Source organism: Rhinolophus ferrumequinum, chromosome 11, assembly GCF_004115265.2.
Source record: "Rhinolophus ferrumequinum isolate MPI-CBG mRhiFer1 chromosome 11, mRhiFer1_v1.p, whole genome shotgun sequence".
NCBI lineage: Eukaryota > Metazoa > Chordata > Mammalia > Chiroptera > Rhinolophidae > Rhinolophus > Rhinolophus ferrumequinum.
In genome coordinates this window covers 45,926,496-45,939,929 of record NC_046294.1, presented here as the reverse complement: position 1 = coordinate 45,939,929, position 13,434 = coordinate 45,926,496, and the positions used below count along the sequence as shown (strand labels likewise).

General features: G+C 40.0%; 1 protein-coding gene across 1 annotated transcript in view; it reads left to right on the top strand.

Moving 5' to 3' along the window:
- Positions 1 to 13,434, top strand: part of LOC117029704 (E3 ubiquitin-protein ligase TRIM22-like) — a 40,097-nt gene that overhangs the window by 5,254 nt on the left and 21,409 nt on the right. The window contains 4 exon segments of the mRNA XM_033118909.1: positions 531 to 626; positions 1,250 to 1,480; positions 8,436 to 8,458; positions 9,660 to 9,774. Coding sequence (XP_032974800.1) covers positions 531 to 626; positions 1,250 to 1,480; positions 8,436 to 8,458; positions 9,660 to 9,774 — 465 coding nt within the window.

The following is a 13,434-nucleotide window of genomic DNA, read 5'->3' as shown; positions in this document are numbered from 1 at the left end:
CATGGAGGAAAGATAGGACAGGCTGGGAAACCTCCACTTTATATTTGATTCTAAATATCTTGTCACCATAGACTTGAGTTCTGTGATCACTTTTCTCCCTATGCTCACCTTCGAGGCCTGAGGACCATTTCTGTGCATTCCACCCACTCACAAAAGGAGAAGCCTATAGAACAGACTTAACCAGAAGTTGATATTTTTGTACCTTGTGTTAGTAAGTGGAGGTTTGGTGTCCAAGCAGCACTGTCATTTCCCCTGTGAACAGGGGTAACTGGGGAGTGGGGTGGATTTTCTTGCTGCAGAATCAGGTTTCTGGTAGGACAAAAGAGAATCCGACTTCTACTGAAGAGGAGATGGTTCTGTTACCTGAGTCTTAAAGAACACATTCACCACCCCAGGGTTTCCTCCAATTTTTTATCTCAGTGTCTGTAAACTAGTTTCTTCAAGGATTACCCTGATTTCTTCCCCATCAATCTCTGTTTCTATGCTGAGAAAGCCCATGGCTTGACTCTGGTGTAATTCCTCTCTCACAGGAGAAGCTCGAGGCAGCTCTGGAGAGGCTGAAGACGGAGCAGAAGAAAGCTGAGATGTATAACAGTAACATCAGAAAAGAGGAAGCTTACTGGAAGGTAGGAGGAGACGCTTCTTTAGGGAGATCGAGAACAGTCTGGGCAGGAGCTAGGGTGCTGGTCAGAAGGAGCTTCTCTTCTTTTTGTTCCCGACAGTTGATGTGTCCAAATGTCATTTAATTGGTCCTCTTCTGATAGGGGAGGGGGCTGTATTTTAAACATGTCACAAATGAACATCCATATTTGCACGGAAGTATTCTCATAGGGACACTCTGGTGTGGATAGCTTGTGAATTCTGTGTTCCATTCCTGTTACGATTTTCCGTCTTTAACTCTTCCAGGGGAAACCAGTGGCTCATGGCTCTGTCTGTAGTGTTTAATGTTAGGCAGAGGGTCAGGGCAGCGGTCAGGAGTAACTCAGGAAGGTACGACTGCCCTGGACAGCTGTGTCAAAGCTGAACCACACCCAGCTGTCCCATTTTGGCTCAGAGTTGGCCTCGATTATGGACTTGAGGCTATTATTTTGGAACGTGATGAAGAGAAAATACTAGGAAAAGTCAGCTTCCCTAAGAATCACTCCCCCGTGTCCATCTTCCTTTGCTGTGAGAACTTCCAAATCAAATACTTCTTGTTCTGACTCCCAGTCTCTGCCTGAGTCCCTCTCTCTCTTGCTCATTCCTAAAGAATCAAATCCAACATGATATACAAAGTTTCCAGAATTGCATTAAACAATTGAAGGATGTCCTGGACAGTGAGGAGCAGAAGGAGCTGCAAAAGCTGAAGAATGAGGAGGGACACATTCTACATACCCTGGCAGAGTCTGAGAAGAAGCTGGTCCGGCAGAGCCAATTGGTGGGCGATCTCATCTCAGCTCTGGAGCATCGGTTGCAGGGGTCAGCCATAGAGATGCTGCAGGTAGGACTTGGGAAGAAGCCTCAGCATGTGAGATTTGAGAAAAATGAAGACTAAGTTTCCTTCTCTGCTCTGTTGCTGTGTTCTCTCTAGTGGTGACACTAATTTTTTTGATCTTGCAGTACCCTTCCCCTGCATCTATTCCAGAGGTTATAGGAAAAATTGAATGCATGAATAACAAGGGGGAAAAAATCTCATTTTTATTAATTTTAAAGAGCAGTGCAAATATTTGACTGTGGTAAGAAGATACATTGTGTTCAGTGATATTCCATAGACTCCTGTTAGGTGTTACCTAGTGTTAGGCATTTACCAGGTAATGCTTTGTGACCCAAGAGTTTTTTTTTTCCCTCATAAAATGAGTTGAGATTTTTCTCCACTTGTCTATTTTCTGAATAAACAATTGTGAAGGACTGGTGTTATGTATTCTTTAATTAGTCAATAAATTCACCAGTGATTCTGTCTCACTGAGGACTTTTCTTTTTGGAAAATTTTAAAATAGTTTTTGTATTTTTTTTACTTGTGTTAGGTTTATTTAGAATTTTAACATATCTTGAATCAGGTCTTGGAAATGTACATCTTTATAGAAATTTGTTGATTTTAAGTTGTCTGATTTGTAAATATGAGTTTCATCATAATAGTTCCTTAAAATCCCTTCAATTTCTACAGTACTCACAATAATGTCCCCTCTTTTATTCCTCATTTTGGTGATTTTTTTGAAAGTCAAGTTAGTTATGTTTGGTCAAGTTTATTGATTTTTTTCAAGAATGAACTTGATTTTATCTATTTTTAACCTTTCTATATTATTGATTTCTGTTTACTTAGTGTGTGTATGTGTATATGCACATGTAGACACGTCTGTGTGTGTTTGTGTGTGTGTGTGTGTGTGTACTGAATTTAATTTGGTATCTTTTTCCCTGTTACTTAAAGTAGGAACTTAGACCACTGATTTGACACAATCTTTTCTGTCATAGTTTTTAATGATGTAACTGCATTGCTTTAGCTGTGGTCCATATGTTTGGATTATTTAGTAGTTATTTTCGTCCAATTCAAGTTATTTCCAAATTTGCTCTGTGAGTTTTTTGTTAACCCTTGGGATATTTGAAAGTGTGTTATTTAATTTAAAAACCCTTGGTGATTTTTCTGCTTTTGCTTCCACTGTGTGTTTTAAATTTAATTATTTTATAATCATTAAACATATTTTAATATTTCAATATTTTAAAAGTATTGACATTATAGCTTTCTGCCCTAAAATATTGTATGTCCTAACATTTTTATATGAATTTGAAAAGAATGTGTATTGTGAATTGACTGGGTGAAATGGACTATAGATGTCAGTTAGGTCAAGTTGGTTAATAGTATTGGTGATGTCTACTGCATCCTTGATAATTTTCCTTTCCTACAGGCTGTTCTACAATTATTGAGAGTGAATTATTGAAATCTCTTAAGTATTGTTATTGAATTGTCTAATTAATACTTTCTATTTCACTTTGTGTATTTTGAAGCTGTGCTATTAGGTGAATATCCATTGATAATTGTTACATCTTCTTGAGGTACCAAACCTTTATCATTATGAAATTTCCCTCATTCTTATAATATTTATGATCTTAAAGTTATTTTGTGTAAAATTAATGTACACACGTGCTATCTTGTGATTCTCGACTGCATGGCACACTTTTTTTAAAAATTATTTTACTGGGGAAGGAGAACAGGACTTTATTGGGGAACAGTGTGTACTTCCAGGACTTTTTTTTTTTTCAAGTCAAGTTGTGTCCTTTCGATCTTAGTTGCAGAGGGTGCCGTTCAGCTTCAAGTTGTTGTCCTTTCAGTCTTAGTTGTGGAGGGAGGCGCAGCTCAGCTCCAGGTCCAGTTGCCGTTGCTAGTTGCAGGGGGCGCAGCTCACCATCCCTTGCGGGAGTCCAACGGGCAACCTTGTGGTTGAGAGGATGCACTCCACCCAACTGAGCCACTTGGGAGCTCAGCGGCAGTTCAGCTCAAGGTGCCGTGTTCAATCTTAGTTGCAGGGGGCGCTGCCCACCATTCCTTGCAGGACTCGAGGAATTGAACTGGCAACCTTGTGGTTGAGAGCCCAGGCTCCAACCAACAACTGAGCCATCCAGGAGGCAGCTCAGCTCAAGGTGCCGTGTTCAATCTTAGTTGCAGGGGGCGGAGCCCACCATCCCTTGCGGGACTCAAGGAATTGAACTGGCAAACTTGTGGTTGAGAGCCCACTGGCCCATGTGGGAATTGAACTGGCAGCCTTCAGAGTTAGGAGCATGGAGCTCTAACCGCCTGAGCCACCGGGCCGGCCCCACATGGCACATACTTTTTATGTCAAAAAATTTGTTTAAATTTTTCCATTACAGTTGACATTTACATTCAATGTAATTATTGATGGGTATGTAGTTACTGCCATTTTGTTCATAGTTTTCTGATTGTTTCTGTAGTTCTTCTGTGTTCTTTTCTTACTCGTTTGCTTTCTTCTCTTGAATGTCGATGACTTTCTACAGTGTTGTATTTGAATTCCTTTCTCTTTATTTCTTGTATATCTCTTGTTTTTGGTTGGTGGTAGCCATGTGCTTCAAGCTATGTTTAGAACAGTCTATTTTAAATTGATGGTTGCTTAAGTTTGAACACATTCTAGAATCACTACCTTTTTTATTTATTCTCTCCACATTTATGTTTTTGTCATTATTCTTACTTTGTGTGTGTGTGTGTGTGTGTGTGTGTGTGTGTGTATCCCCTTAATTTACTGTTGCAATTGCACATGATTTTCCTACTTTTGCCTTTTAACCTTTGTACTGGCTTTAGGTTTGGTTGATCCACTGCTTTTTTTATGTATTAGCCTTTGTCAGTGAGAATGATTGTCTTCGTGATATTTTCTTCTTTTTTTCCTCTCTCGTCTGAATGAAGTCCCTTTAACATTTTTTGTAATACCTGTTTTGAAGTGGGGAACTCCTTCACCTTTTTCTTATCTTGTAAGCTCTTTATGTCGTCTTTGGTTCTAAATGATAGCCTTGCTGGGTAGAGTAATCGTGTTTGCAGTTCCTTACTTTTCATCACTTTGAATATTTCATGACAATCACTTCTGACCTGCAAGTTTTCTGTTAAGAAACCAGCTAACTGTCTTAAGGGAGTTCCCTTATAGGTAACTTAACAGTTTTTCTCCTGATGCTTTTAAGATTCTCTTTTTGGCTTTAACTTTTGGCCTTTTATTTGTAATGTGTCTTGGTGTAGGCCTGTTTTGGTTCATCGTATTTGGGACTCTCTGCACTGCCTGGACTTCTATGTCTACTGCCTTTGCCAGGTTAAGGAAGTTTTCTGTAACTTTTTTCTTCATATAGGTTTTCAATCTTTTGCACTCTGTCTTCTTATGGTACCCCTATGATTGAATGTTGTTACGCTTTATGTTGTCCCAGAGGTCCCTTAAACTATCCTCATTTTTTAAATTCTTTTTCCTTTTTACTGTTTCTAGTGAGTGTTTTCTGCTAGCTTGTTTTCCAAATCACTAATTCAGTCTTCTACTTCATGTAGTGGGTTATTGATTCCATCTAATGTATTCTTCATTTCAGTTATTGTATTTTTCATTACTGATTAGTTCTTTTTCATGTTTTCTATCTACTTGTTTATGTTTCGTACATCTTTGTTAAAGTTCTCACTGAGATACCTGAGCATCCTTATAAGCAGTGTTTTGAACTCTGCATCTGGTAGATTGCTTGTTTCCATTCTGTTTCGTAATTTTTGAAGTTTAGTTCTGTTCTTTCATTTGGGACCTGCGTGTCGACTGCTTCCCTGTATTTGTTTCTATGTATTAGGTAGATGCTCCTCATTTCCCAGAGTTGTCAGTGTGGCCTTATGTAGCAGGTATCCTCTGGGGCCCAGTGGTGCAGTCTCACTTGAGCCAAGTGCTCCAGGGGTGTACCTTGTGTGGGTTGTGTGTGCTCTCCTATTGTTGTTGAGCCTTGATTGCTGTTGACATGTCAGTGGGTGGGATTGACCCTCAGGCTGACTGGTTTGAGGACTTGCCATGACTGCCATGATCAAGCTGTTGTGCACAGACTGACTCCTCAGAGCAGGATTCACTTTAGCAGGGCTCTGGGATCTGTCTGGTCCATGCTTTGGTTGTGTCATCTGTGGCACTAATTGGATGGTGCACTGGTGTGCTCTGAAGCAGGCCAATGGTGTGTTGGTTTTGGGGCATCCCGAGAGGCTCTGGAGCAGGCCAGGGTCAGCCACTGCTTGTGTGTAGACCAGGTAGGAGCTAGAGAATGATCAGCAGTTGGTAGCTGCCTGTTCTTGTTTGGAGGTGCCGGGGAGAAGCTATGCTGTGAAGTGAGGCCAGCTGCCACTATTGCCAGAGGTGGAGCCGCTTAGTAAAAGATACAGGGCACCCAGAGGTCAGCTGCTGCTTGTTTGCAGACCTTTGAGACATTTTGTTGAAATCTGCAGCATGGGCTCAGGCTGCCTGCTTTTGTGGATCAGCCTCTTAAAGAGGTTCAGGCAAGGACTTGTATTGGGTGAGGACAGATCTCAGAGAATCAACAGGGCAGGGTGAGAGCGGTGTTGTCCAGGTTAATGGAGACTCAGATTTGACGCCCTCCTTTGCTGGCAGGCTGCATGGGGACAGGGCTCAACAAAGGAACAATGGCACCCCCTGGCACTTTAGTCCAAGGGACAGTTGCCCCTTTGTCCTTGCCATGAAGCCAGACAATTCAGTTTCTCCCCATATGTCCCTGGCACTTTATGAGCTTCTCTGGAGCTTAGGACAAATGTTTGTGAGCAATGAGTCTCTGCTAGGGCCCTTTAAGAAGATGATGGGATCTACCGCAGCCCTTCATCTCACCTGCACTGAGTCCCTGCTGATTTTCACATGCAGTTGGTGTGGGACTTCTCTTCATGGCACTAGTGTAGGCCTCCCCGGTTGGGGAGTCCAGTGTGAGGCTGGTACCTCTCACTCCTCAGGGAGTACCTCTGCAGCTGAGATATCCGTTTTGGTTAATAACTGCCACATGTAGGTATGGGAGTATGCATTTCATGTCTTCACTCCTCCCAATAGTTTCGACATGGCATATTCTTTATATCCTTAGTTATAGGAGTTCTGTTCAGCTCATCTTCAGGTGGTTCTCCAGCGTGGTTCTATAATTTAGTGGTAGTTTTGATGTGGTCATGTGAGGAGACGAGTACAGCATTTATGTACACTGCCATCTTGACCAGAAGTTTATCATTTTACTTTTGCCTTTTGTGTCTTTGAATCCAAAATATGTCTCCTGTACATAGCAAGAATTGAATTTTGCTTTTAATCTAATCTAACAATCTCTGCCTTTTAATTGGTACATCAAGACAGTAACGTTTAATGTAATTATTGATGTCGCTCTTTTAAATTTATTATTGTGTTACTTGCTTCTATGTCACCTGCAATTTTCATTGTTCTCTTTCTCATTGACCAGCTTCTTTTGAGTTAAACAGATAATTTGTAGTATAAAATTTAAGGTTTTCTATTTTCTTGCTTTTTTTTTTTAGATTATTTGTGATGGTTGATCTTTTGATTACAATATGAATCTTATCCGATCATGATCTATTTCAGATTAATACTAACTTAAGTCTAGTAAAATATGAAAACTAACCTCCAGCATTGCTGTACATTCTAACAACAACAAAAACACAATGATACTTTTAACATGGGCAACTGATCCAATGCAGGCCAGTGACATGCAGGCCTCAGAATTTTTTCACATAACTGGAAAGAGTTCTCTTTTCTTCTGGCGTTTATATGAGGAGATATATGTTTCCTTCATGAACTGAGGATAAAGTCAACGTAGAGGGAATAAACACAATTTGGAGAATGACACAAACCAGCTCCTGATGACAGTATCTGATCCTTAAAATTAAGCTTTGATTAAAGTTACAAATGTCCCCAAATTCTTTTTCTCAATCTAATCTATTTTAACTGTTTTTTGTCATATACAACAAAAAAGCTCTCACACAGAGAGAAAAACAATATATATTTTTTGCCTGTATAGACCCAGTGGTTTGCCTAGTTTTTGGTGTCATGGAGGAAGTAAGTCTGAGGTAAAGGAGACTATATACTATCTGTGGAAACAAATAAATCTGTGATGATTAAGATCTGATGGCTAAAAACTGTTAACAATGTGCACTAAACTGGCTTGGTAGAGACTGAAGTTCAGGTAAATATTGTAATTTTTAGGACAGTGACCAAGTGGATATTGGTAACATTATGGACAAAGGGCTATGAGGGAAGAGACAGTTTGGTTGGTGAAGAGTAAGGTACATATGAGACATCGTAAGTTACTGGTTCCTGTGGCTTCCTTACTGAGGAATATATTAACCTGCATTTAAGAGACAAAATTTTGTAAAGATAAAAACTTGGAAGTCCATTGCACATATATGTGTGTGTTGAATTTAAGAGAGTGGATGAGGTCACTTATGGACAGTGTACTAAATGAGGCAAGACTTCAGGTATGCCTACATTAATACATTTTGCCTGTACCCTTAGCAGAAGTCATGTAAACTTCTTGAGGTATATTGTGTCAATTTACTCATCTTTGATTCTCCAAATTTTGGCATAATGCTTGACAAGTAATAGTCATCACTTGGCATTTTTGTTGAATAAACAGACCATTAATTATTCATATCATCTCATGACGAGTCTTATGAACTTGGGGAAAATATTATGGCCCTCATATTTTCCTTGTAAATATGTCTCACATCCAAGTACTAGAAGCCTTGTGCTTCCACAAGGGTCAAAGTTGTTTCTACATTTTAGGAAACCTAACAACCTCACATACATCTTCTGGAATGATTGGTCTATGACTTTACTTTTTGGCTCTGACCTTAAGACCAGCTCTATTTCAACCACATCAGGGGTGATGGGGATATGATGAAACCTCGTAAGTGGGGAGCGCCTATTACTTCTTGATTCGTGTTTTTCATTTCTCCCTAGGATGTGAATGGCATCATGGAAAGGTATGTGTGGAATACCAGTGCTGTGAAAAGAGGTTTGAAGCCGTTAGAGTTGTCTGGTGATTAATTAGAATAAAAAATTGCTCAGGGCAGTACAATTTGGGTGTAGTTTTATCTTAAATTTCTGTTCATAAATCATGATTTGACTGTTCTATACCTATTACGAATGTACAGATTCTGTGGTAGGTATTTGGGTGGGGGAAAGTTGCAGAGTTTGGGTCAGTAGCAGTTAGGGATAATGTGTTGCCATATCAGATTCCTGTACCTTCATAAATTTTATTTACCCAACGTGCCTGTATCAAACTCAGGTTCTCGTATTTCAAAGCTCCTGTATCGTGGGTAGGTTTGTCTTCTTTACCTGCCAAGCATTCAGAATTGGAAACTACTCCTTTATATTTAAGTTTCTACCCTGGGAATAGAGGAGACCAGGGCCTTCTATATTGTTCTCTTCATTTGCCAAAACCAGACTTGAATCTCAAGTAATATTATGACCCTGGTATAAACAACTGATCCACCTTGGTCATGTACTTTTGAAGCCAGAATGGAAGGGCAGCGTCTTTGTATCTAAAGTACTATACCTACTTGTCTGCGTGAAACTCTTTAAACACATGAACATCAGATTATTATTGGTATGCTATTCATAATATCTGTTTTTCCTAGTGTTATAATTTTTCCCAGAAAATCTGAAATCTCAGATGTTACTCTGAGGGCCTCCCTACTGGGGAGCAGACTTTAAGGGATTGGTCCTACGCAGACAGTATTCCCACAACTGATGTCTCAAACACCAGGAGCCAGGTTCTGCAACCTCACTTTCATGTCATATAACTGGGAAGCCACATCCATATAGTGACTTTTCTCATATTTGTTTCTTTTGAGGAACCAAAGTTTTCATTTTTTAAAAAATTTGTTTCATATAATTTCATGTGATTTTGAGGAGGTAGAGAGAGAGGTTAGCTATTTCATTTTGGAAGAAATAAACTATGTTTCTGAGAAGTGTAGATCTTCCCAAGGTCACACAGAGGGTAACTGTGAAGGTAGATATGATCATATTTCTTTTGGCTCCAAGGTCCGGAGTCCATTGTCCCATTTCTCAGAGTCTCCAGGGAAGTGGGTTCAAGTGCTTTCATGGGGTTGAATAAATAGGAAGTCAGTGGTTTTGAATGGAAAAATGTCAGTTGTGTGGGTCAATTTTTGTTATCCCTAGGACTAAGACCTTGACTGTGATGGAGCCAAACACCCTTTCCTTTAAAAGATTCAGGAGAATGATGAAACCTTCTAATCGGAGCAGGATTCTGAAAGTGTTAAATGATGAGGAATGCTAGAGCAAGTACGTGGCTATTGGATTCTTTTGATGGGGGTTTAATTGGGAGGAGGTATAGTTTCTACCTGTGGATAGAGGAGACAAAGAAGGATGAATATCATGTGCTGATAACATGTTCATATTTAAGGGGCAGTGGCCAGGAGTTTGGTTCACCTGTCATTCCTCTGTCTACTACTGCCCATAGTCCCCAGTCATTCTCCTGCTCTCAAGAGGAAATAGATTTTAGTGCTGACTCCTTTGCTTATATTTAATATTATGAATTTATATCATTTAACAGCTGAAAGATGATTGACGCTACCCTGGTAAGAAGAAATCACAGTATCATGAAGCCACCCTGTTCTCACCTTCTTTCAGAATTTTTCCTTTTTTATGAGGTCTTACGTCTTAAGACCCATGTTTTCCCTCCCAGCCCACACATACATATTATGTTTCTGCAGTGTTATTTCTCTCCCCCAAAACAAAACTAAGTTGTTCCCATTTCCCACTCATGTTATTCTCAGGATTCCTCTACAATGTCACAAATAAAGTTATATCATACCCCTCACTCAACCCTGTAATTTTTCTGCAGTTCACATGATCTTGGATCGTCCAAGGAATAAACCAGATATTGCCATTTCTGTGGATTAGAGACAAGTTTGATATGTTGGAATACAAATTATACATACCAGAAAGGTGATTATCATGACTATGGTGTCCTGGGATCACTCATTATCACATCAGGGAAACATTACTAGGAGGTAGGTGTGTCAAAGTCACTTGACTGGATCCTGGGAGTATATGGTGAAAATATGTTCTTCGATATGACAGGTTTTGTTAGACAAAGTAACAATTGTCAACATGTTTTCGCTAGGTGTCAACCTAAATATGACCACTGGGTTTTAGGGTTATGTAAATTTTTTTTTTTAACTTTTATTTATTTTAAGTGTGTTTTCCAGGACCCACCAGTTCCAAGTCAAGTAGTCGTTTCAATCTAGTTGTGGAGGGTGTAGCTCACAGTGGCCCAAGATGGGATTGAACCGGCAACCTTGTTTTTAAAAGCACTGTGCTCTAACCAACTGAGCTAACCGGCCCCACACCTGTAATCAATTTTTATATAATGCTTTTGAGGATTCTTCCTCCTCTCAACCGTGGTAGTAACCCTCTACCTGACTGTTCCTCCCTGTAATGTTGGGGTTTTCCTAGACTGTAAGGCCAGCAGTATCTCATTTTTCAGTGTCACAAATTTACAGTTCTCAGGAACAAAGACAAAAGCCTATTCTCCAATGAGATAAGAGGGACATTTCTATAATACAATGGATGTTCATTCAGAGCTTCGTGGCATCCCCGCGTCTTTTTGCATTTATATTCCTAACTCTTCCCCAATCAAGTTCAGAGCTAGGGGGGAAAAGTGTTCTCTTTGCTCAAGTATTATCTACCCTCATCTCTGCTTGTCTCCAAGAATTCTCATCTTTTTCATCTTTGGAAGAACTTTGATGAGACAAGGGATTCCAAGGTGGATATTTCCAGTGTCTCTCCCTGTGTGTATGCACACATTTATATCTTAGCTCCCATCCATGGAACTGGGGGAAATTCGTCTTCTAAATTTTCCCTTTGAACTCCGCCTTCTTGTTAGCCCATTGCTATGATGACCTGGGCTCTGACTCACTAGGAACAATCAGCACAATCATTCAAATGACTGTCAGGGGACATTCATATCTTTTCAGTTACTGGAATGCCCGTACTCCAGTTCGAGATGAAGCATGTAGTTACAAGGAAAAAAAAACCTGAATAGACATTTTTAAGGTCCTTGATACCACTGTCAAGACCATTCTGGCTCTGCTTTTATCTCTCACTCTCTCCCTCATATTTTGTTTTCAGTTATAATCTCCTTGTTCACCTCACTCTCCCCACTGGGCTGATGGACTATTGTCACCTCAGGCATGAGGACCAGCTTGTCCTCTCCCAGTGCAAGGGAGGAGAGTTGCTTCTGAAATGGTTATTCATGCAGAGCTTGGGGAGATCCCATTTCCATTCCTCTAGAAATACAGACAGATCATTGTCCTTGAGTAAAGATGATAAAGAGAGTTACTCGTTTTCAGATTCAATATATTTTCTGTCATAATAAAAAACCAGATGTTTTTCAAATGTTTGTCCCATTCTTCATTCTCACCTTTGAGAAACGAGAAGAGGATGATTTAGAGTATTTAGAGAAGAGGATGATTTAGAGTGGTTAATGCAGACATACACAGTAGAGTGACTTTTGGTATACTCTATTTTTGACCCATAAATCTTGTTGACAATTGGAGGGAATGGAGGGTTCAGTGTTCATGTGTTTAGGTGGAGTGCACAGGGGCGGGCTAGGATTTGTGCCTCCCACAAATCCCGTATTCATCCTTTTACTCTTGCCTTCCTTTGATTCTCCTATCTGGACCCACATCCTGGGCCCCAGAGAACTAATGGGTTACCTCTAGACTCTGTATGAGATGTTTGTATGAGGTGCCGTGCTTTTGGAATGTGAAGAAAGAGATTCTTTTGGCAACAAGGCATGTAAAGCTGGCTCTTTATCAGGATCCCTCTCTTTAGCCCCCCCCAAATTGCATTCTTACAAAACTCCAACTGCAGTATACATTATGCATTTCTGAGTAGGTTGAGGTAGGGCAGCTTTGGGCTGTAAATCCTTAGACCAATCTATAATTTGATAATTGTGGCTGCAAAGAGGACCTGATGTTTTTAGCTTGTCTGGGAAGAAATTATAAAAAAAAAATTCATTGGGCCTTTTCCTTGAAAGGTGGCAGAGTATGAGTTAACTACTCCCATCACAAACTTTTAGGGTCTGCATTTACTCTTTTCGCTGCTTGAGTTTCTGCTGTCTGTGAACAAGATATACCTATAATGAAAAAGAATTATTACAAGGGAAATTGGGTCTTCTTATGGTAGACTTGTTATGGATGTACACATAAACATTTATTCTTTGAGAGAAAAAAGAACATCAGTTGTTGCACAGCTGAAACAGCTTCAGGCGGAAGGAGAACCAATTGTGGAGATGTTTGAAGATCCAGAAACCACAAGGCAAATGTAGTCATCCAGGGACGGTCGGATGCTCTTTGACTACCTGGTGGACAAGCATGGTTTTAGGCAAGAATATTTAGAGACAATACAGATATGTAGCATTCCAATATGAATGTGGGAATTACTCTGGAGCAGCAGAATATCTGCTTCTGTAGAGTGTTGGTTCCAGCAATGCACAGAAATGTTTTTGAGTTCACTCTGGGGAAAACTGGCCTCTGAAATTTTAATGCAGAATTGGGATGCAGCCATGGAAGACCTTACACGGTTAAGAGACCATAAATAATAGCTGTGAGTTCTCTAGTCTCTTCGGCAGCAAACATGGCTCCTTCTTTAATGACCCCAAAAGGCGTGATAACATTGTCGATCTCTTCACCACCCACAGTATCTTAATGCAATTCATATGATGAGTCCACATATTCTTTGCTATTTGACTACAGCAGTCATAGGAACAAAGATGTTTGAAAACGCCAGCAGGTGCTAAAAGATGTGGTCAAAGTTCAACAGGAGTCATGCACATGAAGACCCAATTACAGAGTTTGTTGAATGCTTATATGTAAACTTCGACTTTGATGCAACTCAGACAAAGCAGTGGGAATGTGAATCTGGGCTT